Source organism: Suncus etruscus, chromosome 1 (genome assembly GCF_024139225.1).
Source record: "Suncus etruscus isolate mSunEtr1 chromosome 1, mSunEtr1.pri.cur, whole genome shotgun sequence".
Lineage (NCBI taxonomy): Eukaryota > Metazoa > Chordata > Mammalia > Eulipotyphla > Soricidae > Suncus > Suncus etruscus.
Window position 1 is genome coordinate 153247514 of NC_064848.1, and position 9446 is coordinate 153256959.

At 44.3% G+C, this 9446-nt stretch overlaps 1 protein-coding gene across 1 annotated transcript; it reads left to right on the forward strand.

The window, feature by feature from the left end:
* The first annotated feature begins 1544 nt into the window (after window positions 1-1544).
* LOC126011798 (vitelline membrane outer layer protein 1 homolog) lies at window positions 1545-3683 on the forward strand. Its single transcript, XM_049775589.1, has 3 exons — window positions 1545-1742; window positions 1848-1963; window positions 3293-3683. Exons 1-3 carry the CDS (start codon window positions 1545-1547, stop codon window positions 3585-3587), a joined length of 609 nt encoding a protein of 202 aa, XP_049631546.1. The 3' UTR covers window positions 3588-3683.
* Window positions 3684-9446: the final 5763 nt, after the last annotated feature.

The window sequence follows — 9446 nt, forward strand, 5'->3', positions numbered from 1 at the left end:
CTGACCTCTGTTAGATCCCCAGCATTCCATGTGGTTTCCCAAACACTTCCAATATGATTCCTGGCTGCAGAGCCATAAGTAACCCCAGAATAGTGCCAAGTGTACCCCCCCCCCCAATTATTTTCCTTTAGGGCCAGATCAATAATACAGCAGACAGGATCTAATGAAGTTCAATCTCTGATACCACCTATTGGCCTCACCAGGGGTGTTCTCTGATTGTGGTGCAAGAAGTAAGCCTTGAACATCAATGAGTGTGGCCCTTCCTTGTCTAAGGGTGTGTGTGTATGCATGCCTGTGTGTGTGTGACAGAGAGAGAGAGAGAGAGAGAGAGAGAGAGAGAGAGAGAGAGAGAGAGAGAGAGAGAGAAAGTGAGTGAGTGAGTGAGTGAGTGAGTGAGAGTTTCAGGCATTCCTAGCTCCCACAGTTCATACATTCTTCCTTTGTTTTACTTTGGTTTCCCCTCAGGTTTCTGGGGCTACTCCTGGTCAATCCTACTCCTGGTGGGATTCTGAAACTGTCACTTTTATCCCTAGTCTTGGTTCCTTAATTCCCAGTGTTGAAATGTTTCCTGGCTTGCTGCCTGTGACTACAGTTAAGTTACTTGCCTTTTTTTGGTGTGTGTGTGTGTTGTTTTTTTTTTCTTGGATTTTGGGTTAAACCCGATTGTATTTTTTTTGGTGGGAGTGAGGGGTGTCACTCTAGGTAATGCTCAGTTAAGCATGTGGTGCCAGGAATTGAATTTGAACCACATGGTTACCTGCATGCAAAAACAATGCTCAGCTGCCATTTTTTAATCACTTGCTATTTTTCTTTTTCTTTTTTTTTTTTTTTTTTTGGTTTTTGGGCCACACCCGGCAGTGCTCAGGGGTTACTCCTGGCTGTCTGCTCAGAAATAGCTCCTGGCAGGCACGGGGGACCATATGGGACACCGGGATTCGAACCAACCACCTTTGGTCCTGGATCGGCTGCTTGCAAGGCAAAGGCCGCTGTGCTATCTCTCTGGGCCCAATTCTTTTTATTTATTTAATTATTTATTTAAACACTGTGTTTGCAAAGTTGTTCATAACACAGTTTTTGTTTTTTCACAGTTACAAAGTGTTCATGATTGAGTTTCAGTCATACAATGTACAACACCTTGCAGCAGTTTACATTTTCCTTCACCAATGCCCCAATTTCTCTCCTGCTTCCTCCTTGTCTGCCTTTGGGGCATATATTTTTCTTCTCTCTCTCTCTCTCTCTCTCTCTCTCTCTCTCTCTCTCTCTCTCTCTCCTCCCCTTCCCCTTTTTTTCACTATTTAGACACCATATGCACAGTTCTTAGCCTATAGTTTGCTCTTGATTCTTGCTGCCCCTCCTCCTCTGTACTAGGAACCTGTTTCTTTGAGCAGGGAACAGAGTCCAGTGGGTCCCGGAAGCAGATTAGTATTGAGTATCACTTAATCTAGGTGGCTTTTACGTAACCATGGCCCTTATGCAACTGGTACTCTTGATTTGCAGGGTTTTTATAAACCTGCTCGAGGAACTCCACTCACAGAGGCTGCGGGATGGAGTGGGTTTTAGGCTCTAAGCTGCTGCTGCTGCTGCTGTGGGCAACCTGCTGTGAATCTGCTGAAGGAAATGAAGCAAATAAAAAAAAAGATGACACAACAATTATTGAGGTGAACAATGGTGGCCCCTGGGGTGACTGGGCCTGGCCAGATATGTGTCCTGATGGATTCTTCGCTGGTGGCTTCTCACTCAAGGTAGGGCTCAGGACTTGGTCTTAGAGGTGGTGGAAATTGGTAACTTCAGAGCCCAGCATTCAGTCTTTGAAAACCATCTTCATCTGGCCTCTCCTCATTATCCAGGTGGAGCCGCCTAAAGGCATTACTGGAGATGACACGGCTCTGAATGGAATTCGGCTGCACTGCACTAGAGGGAATGCAGAGCGTAACACTCGAGTGGTGGAGTCCCAGTCTGCAAGGTAGTGGGGTGGGGAGGCAGGGATCCCAGAGGGTGTAGTGGGGTGAGACAGGATTTCTTTTCTTTTGTTGGGGTGGGAGGCACACTGGTAGTGCTCAGGTCTTACTCTGAACTCAGAGATCACTCCTGGTGATGCTCAGAGTACCATATGCAGTTGTTGGGTATTAAAACTGTGTTGGCCATATGTAAGACAGGTGTCTTAATCTCTTTACTATATCTCTGACCCAGGCTTTTTAAAATATTTTTATTTTTATTTATTTATTTATTTATTTATTTATTTATTTTGGTTTTTGGGTCATACCCAGCACTGCTCAAGGGTTACTCCTGGCTCTACGCTCCTTCTGCATGTAAGGCAAACACCTCGCCACCATGCTATCTCTTCTGCCCCAGGCTTTTTTTTTTTTTTTTTTTTAATGTCACACCTGGCAGTGCTCAGAGGTTACTCCTGGCTCCATGCTCAGAAATCGTTCCTGGCAGGCAGGAGGACCATATGGGATGCTGGGATTTGAATCCAATGACCTTCTGCATGAAAGGCAAATGCCTTACCTCCATGCTATCTCTCCAGCCCAATAATTTTTTGTTTATTTATTTGTTTGTTTTGTGGTCACACCCAGAGATGCTCAGGGGTTAATCCTGGCTCTGCATTCAGAAATTGCTCCTGGCAGGCTAGGGGGACCATATGGGATGCTGGGACTTGAACTTGGGTCTGTCCCAGGTTGGCCACACACAAGGCAAATGCCCTACCACTGTGCTGTCACTCCGGCCCCCCAGGCTTTTTTTAAAAGTGTGATTTGGGCCAGAAATATAGTTCCAATGGTTGAGCACATGCCTGGAATATTAGAGTTCCTGGTTTGATTCCTGATACTGCATATTCCCTACCAATACTGCTATATGTCCCTAGTGGCTCCTGAGCATCACCACGCTGAGCACAGAATTACCAGGTGAAAACTGAATGGTGAGGCCTGCGCCCCAGGAGTGGCCCTGGGTGGGAAGCCCTCTCCCTTATGTCTCCTAGCTCTGCTGGCTGTGGCATTTAGAGAGAGAAAAAGTGTGAACTTTTATCTCCATGATATTGGAGTTGTACACTTTCCCATTGAGCCCCCTCCAAGAGAAATGTTGAACTCTCAGCCCTTTGTTACACACCTCCTGGTAGGTAGCCTTCTGCACAACTCTGGACTCCTTTAGACCTGGAGAGCATGCACAGCACCTCCCCTTTGTAACTCCTAAGACATTCCACTTGGTCAAGCAGCAGTTGGCTTTTAATCCCCACAATTAGGATGGCCTAGAGAGGAGACATCCACAGAACCAGGCATCTCCATTTCCTTTGAAGGTGGGGTGCGTGGAGTGAACCTCAGTGGTGTCCTGGCAGCAGCTTCCTTGTGGCCTTTTCGCTACGGGTAGAAGACACATCTAAGGGGGACAACACTGCTGCCAATAACGTGCGCTTCCGCTGCTCTGATGGCACCGAGGTGGAGGGACCCGGTCTGTCCTGGGGCACCTATGGAAACTGGAGTAACTCATGCGTCAAAGGTGTGTGCGGTTTGCAGACCAAGATTCAGAGTCCCAGGGGCCTCCGTGATGATACTGCACTAAATGATGTGCGCTTTTTCTGCTGCAAAAGTTGATGAAGCAGATACAGCAGCTTCCGTTTTCTCCTGCCCACCGCCCCATCCCCAATGTATCCCACCTCCTGCTATTAAAGCTTCTCTATCTGGCCTTTATTTCACTTATTTCAGGAGCTGGGATTTGTCTCTCCTGGTTTTCCTAGGCTAGTAGATTCAGGTTGGCCTTAGAAGTCCAGGGCAGGGCTGGAGAGATAGCACAGTGGTAGGGCTTTTGCCTTGCACTAGGCCGACTCAGGATGGACGGTGGTTCGATTCCCGGCATCCCATATGGTTCCAAGAGCCTGCCAGGAGTGATTTCTGAGTACAGAGCCAGGAGTACCCCCTAAGTGACCCCAAGTGTGTCCCTCCTAAAAAACAAAAACAAAAACAAAACAACAACAAACAAAAGAGAAGTCCAGGGCAGGCTACTGAAAGTTAGGGACTCATACCTAGTCCAGAAAAATATACTTTCAACAACATTTTGCATACAAGTTAAGGAAACTCCTGTTGGGATAAGAGCTATAATATTGGGCTTAAAGTGATTGCCTTACATTCAGACAACCCTGGTTCCATTACCAGAAGTATATTTGGCCTCCCTGCATCTACCAAGAGTGATCCTGAGCACAGAGCACTAAATAAAAGTCCTTAACACAGTTGGGTATAGCTCCAAACTGAAACAAAACAAAGCAAACAATGAAGTCACTGGTACTAGCCCCTGTTGTCCTTTTTGATATGTGCCAGTCTGTCCGGAGTGAGGTGAATTTTCATTGTTGTTTTCATTTGTATTTCTTTTTTTTTTTTTTTTTTTGGTTTTTGGGCCACACCCGTTTGACGCTCAGGGGTTACTCCTGGCTATGTGCTCAGAAATCGCCCCTGGCTTGGGGGGACCATATGGGACGCCCGGGGATCGAACCGCGGTCGGTCCGTTCCTTGGCTAGCGCTTGTAAGGCAGACACCTTACCTCTAGCGCCACCTTCCTGGCCCCACATTTGTATTTCTTCATTGATTAGTGATATAGAGTATTTTTTATGTGCCTTTTGGCTATTTGTATTTCTTCTTTGAGGACATTTTTTCTCATTTTGTTTTGTTTTGTTTGTTTTTTTGGGTCACACCCGGCGGTGCTCAGGGGTTACTCCTGGCTATCTGCTGAGAAATAGCTCCTGGCAGGCATATGGGACCATATAGGAAGCCGGATTTGAACCAACCACCTTAGATCCTGGGTCAGCTGCTTGGAAGGCAAACGCCACTGTGCTATCTCTCCTGCCCCCTCTCATTTTTTTTTTTTTTTTTTGATGATTTTGGGTGTTTCTTCCTTGGAAAGTTCTACCAGTGATTTACTTAGCTTGGATATTAACCCTTTAAAACAGGGGTCCTCAAACTTTTTAAACAGGGGGCCAGTTCACTGTCCCTCAGACCATTGGAGGGTCTGATTATAGTAAAAACAAAACTTATGAACGAATTCTTATGCACACTGCATATATCTTATTTTGCAATGAAGAAACAAAACAGATACAAATACAATATGTGGCCTGCGGGCCATAGTTTGAGGACCACTGCAAAAGATGAATATTGGGCAAAAGCTTTCTCCAAATGTAGGGTGTCTTCATATCTGATCATCATTTCCTTTGAGGTGCAGCTTTTACTTTAAAGTAGTCTCTAGGGTAAAGTTTTAATTGCTAACATCATTTGAGTTGTATTTGTGACAATTGTATTCTAAAGAAAGATCTAGTATAGAGATCAGCTTTTAAAGTCTTCCCATGGAACCAGAGAGATAGCATGAAGGTAGGGCATTTGTCTTCCATGCAGAATGACAGTGATTCAAATCCCGGCATCCCACATAGTTTCCCGAGACTGCCAAGATTGATTTCTGAGTGTGGAGCCAGGAGTAATCTCTGAGTGCTGCTGGGTGTGACCCAAAAACCAAAAAATAAAAATATATAAAAAAGGGGCTGGAGAGATATCATGGAGGTAAGGCATTTGTCTTGCATGCAGAAGGATGGTGATTCAAATCCTGGCATCCTATATGTTCCCTCTAGCCTGCCAGGAGTGATTTCTGAGTGTAGAGACAGGAGTAACCCCTGAGCGATGCTGGGTGTGACCCAAAAGCCAAAACTCCAGACTTTGTGCTGGAGACCAAAGGACTGTGTACAGTTGTGTGCATGAGATGGTATGGGTGACAGAAGCGAAAGTACAGTGAAGGCCCCTATAATTAACTTGAGCTCAGTAGGTGGAAGTTGAGGGTAGCAGGAAGTGCTTCAGGACTTCAGAGGGCTCCTAAGGAGGAGGTCACCCAGAAAGCAATATTTAGCACAGTGGCCTTTTCCCCTTACAGCTAGTCCCAGCAGCTTCGCACATCACTACAGAGACCTGGAAGATGGAGAGAATTTACCACTCAAAATGAATGCCAAAGTCTGGGACAAATTTCAGTGATTTACAACAAGACAGAGGTGTGAGACTGAGAAAAGTCTTTGAAAAATTTTTCTCTTTAATGGCAGGAAATGCTTTGAACCTCTCACAACTGTCTGCCTCTAACCCACACAGTTAGGAGATTTTCTTTTTCTTTTGGTATATAGTTAAGCATGTAAAACCCTGCTTTATGACTCACATTGTCAGGTTGTCTCTTTGTCTTATCACTGGGTCGCTAGCATGAACCCCACATCGCACATTTTTTCATATATTGACCACTGCTTTTTGTGTAAAGGGATACAATAAGATGCTAGAGGACTTCTCCCAATAGGGCTTTTGCTGGGAGAGGGCATTAGTTGCTGGTTATGGAACTTGGGCTCCCATATGCAACAACCTTTTAAACCATTAAACCATTTAGACCACCCCATTTTGGGGGTGTTTGAGTCGTACCCATGACACTGAGGTTCTATACTTAGAGGTCACTCCTGGTAGTGCTCAGGGAACTGTATTCAGTGTTGTAGATAGAATCATAAATGTTTTCATGCAAGACAAGGACCTTAAACCTTGTACTATCTCCCCTTATACAAATTCCCAATATTTGGTGAGGAGGGATGGAGCTAGGTCACACTTGACAATGCTCAGGCTTTATACTCCTAGCTCTGTACTCAGAAATCACTCCTTGTGGTATTTGTGGACTCTGTGGTGCTGGAAATGGAATTGAAATTGCTTATGTATAAGGCAAGTGTCTTATCTCTTATACTATCTGTTTCACTACCACTTTTTTGTTTTTGTTTTTCTTTTTCGGGCCACATCCAATGATGCTCAGGGGTTACTCCTGGCTATGTGCTCAGAAATCGCTCCTGGCTTAAGGGACCATATGGGACGCTGGAGGATCGAGCCATGGTCCATCGTAGTCTACCGCAGGCAAGGTGCTTACCTGATGCCTTAACACTTGTGCCACTGCTCTGGCCTCTCACTCCCACTTTTTGAAAATAATATATTATAAGGACCTTCTTTGTGGTGTTAGGGATCACTAGGGCTCAACTCAGTGTTGAGTCATTCAGAATCAGAGATCCTGCCCTCTCACAAGGAAATGTATGTTTTTTACCCATCTGTGCTCTTTCCCAGGCCCCTAACTGACAGACTTTTTTTTTTGTATGTGTGGTTTTTGGGTCACACCCGGCAGTGCTCAGGGGTTACTCCTAGCTCCATGCTCAGAAATTGCTCTTGGCAGGCATAGGAGACCATATGGGATGCTGGGATTCAAACTATGACTTTCTGCATGAAAGGCAAACGCCTTACCTTCACACTATCTCTCCGGCCCCAGACAGACTTTTTTTGGGAGGTAGGATTTACATAGGTGGTGTCCAAGTACTCTGTGCCTAGGAGTTTCTTCTGGTGTTAGCTCAAGGACCATGTGATTCTGGGAATCAAAATGGATCTTTTAATTTTTATTTTATTTTATTTTTACTATTTTTTTCCCTTTTTTAATATTTTATTTAAACACCTTGATTACATACATGATTGTGTTTGGGTTTCAGTCATGTAAAGAACACCACCCATCACCAGTGCAACATTCCCATCACCAGTGTCACAAATCTCCCTCCTTCCCACCCGACCCCCGCCTGTACTCTAGACAGGCTTTCCATTTCCCTCATACATTCTCATTATTAGAACAGTTCAAAATGTAGTTATTTCTCTAACTAAACTTATCACTCTTTGTGGTGAGCTTCCTGAGGTGAGCTGTAACTTCCAGCTCTTTATTTTTATTAATTTTTATTGTGACCAAAGTGCATTACAAATCTCTCACTGCATTTATGGTACATAGTGACAATGAATGAGGGGCATTCCCAGCAAAAGTGCTGTCCTCCCTCTACCCCTGTTCCCAGCATGAATCCCATATCTCCCTCCGTTACCCCACAGAATGCTAGTGCAACTGGTCTCCCCTTTACAGCTTGTAGATTGAGCATCCATTCCACCATCATTGGAGATAAAAGGGATAAAAAAAAGGAGAAAAAAAAATTGGTAACAACTACCAAAAAAAGAAAGAGAGGGGAAAAAATGGAAGAAAAAAGAAAAAAATGCACCTGGCAAATAAAAATAAATATAAATCACCAAATAATAACCACAAGAGTGAAAAAGAAAGAGAAAAGTGGAAGAAAAAAGAGAAGGAAAATAAGGAAAATAAAGTCAAAAGCTAACAAATCAAAACAAAACAAGAAAAAGTATGGGTGCTGGAGTGGTAGGGTTTGGCATTGCCCCCACTTTTTTTTTTTTTTTTTTGCATAGGCACAGTAAGCATTGGGGAAGAAAGGGAATTCCTGTGACCTAAGAGATTCAGGGTTTCACCATCCTTGAAGCATACTATCATGGGATCAACCCCTGGCTCCATATATACTCGTTACCCCATCCCAAAGGCTTTTTTTGTGGTGCCAGGATACTTTCCTCTCAGTTGTTTGTGAGAAAATCAAGCCACTGTAGCTAGCGATCTTGGTATTTGTGCAGGTTATAGGTCAGGGTCTAGGATAGAGTCTTTACGGTACTAGAGGTTCCTATCCATCATTGTTGTTGTGTTCAGTCTTCTGTAACACTTGCTCCCTGTTTTCGTTCAGTCCCTAAGCGGAAGCCTTGACTGGGATAAAAGCTCAGATCAAAACCAGACCACAGAGACTGTGTGTGCAACCTGTCATCCTTACCCAGAATAGCACCAGCAACACAGTATGACACCATAAGTTTTTGTATGGGCACAGTAAAAAAAGTGAAAACAATAGACACAGAAACAAGATCTTATCTTCTAGGGATAAGAACTCACACTTTTTATAGCAGAAGGATGCCTCCCATCCTGAACAATGCAGTCTCCAGGAGATTGGACAGTATCAGTCCAATCCCAAATCCCAGATCCCAGACATAGAACTGACAGAGCTCCAGGCAACACTACCAGGAACTAAGCTGCATTGGGAGATTTATAACACTGCTCTGGCACCAACTTGTGCCAGTTTTAATATGACAACGAGGAAAGGACAACTTGACCTAAGACCAGGTTGTCCTATCACATCACCTAACACTAAATGGAAATCAGAAGAGGTATAGTCCTTTGAACTGTTAAAAATAAGAGCACCAACAACAGAAAACTGACTTTGACAACCGTGACTGAACAGAACCTACCTTGGGACCAATAAGGAAAACCCTACCCTAGACTGTAGCCCAGGACTCCAACAACAACAAGATGTCTTATTGCAGAGGCCCAACCTGGACAACAGAAACTGAGCAGAACCTTTGGATCAAAACGGATCTTTAACATGCATAACAGGTGCTATCCTGTTGAGCTATCTCTCTGGCCTCCTTTCTTGAGAGCTTTTAATTAATTGGGGGGCACACCCAATTAATTAAATATACATATACAATGTACCATATACCATATACAATGCTGGGAATTGAACAGAAGTTGGTCTCATGCAAGGCTCTTAGCCATCT

Excerpts from the sequence above, each read along its gene's own strand:
- LOC126011798 (XM_049775589.1), top strand. The coding sequence starts at position 1,545 with ATGGAGTGGGTTTTAGGCTCTAAGCTGCTGCTGCTGCTGCTGTGGGCA. Across the intron at positions 1,743-1,847 it reads CTGGTGGCTTCTCACTCAAG|GTGGAGCCGCCTAAAGGCAT; the intron begins GTAGGGCTCAGG and ends CTCATTATCCAG. Across the intron at positions 1,964-3,292 it reads GTGGAGTCCCAGTCTGCAAG|GTGGGGTGCGTGGAGTGAAC; the intron begins GTAGTGGGGTGG and ends TTTCCTTTGAAG.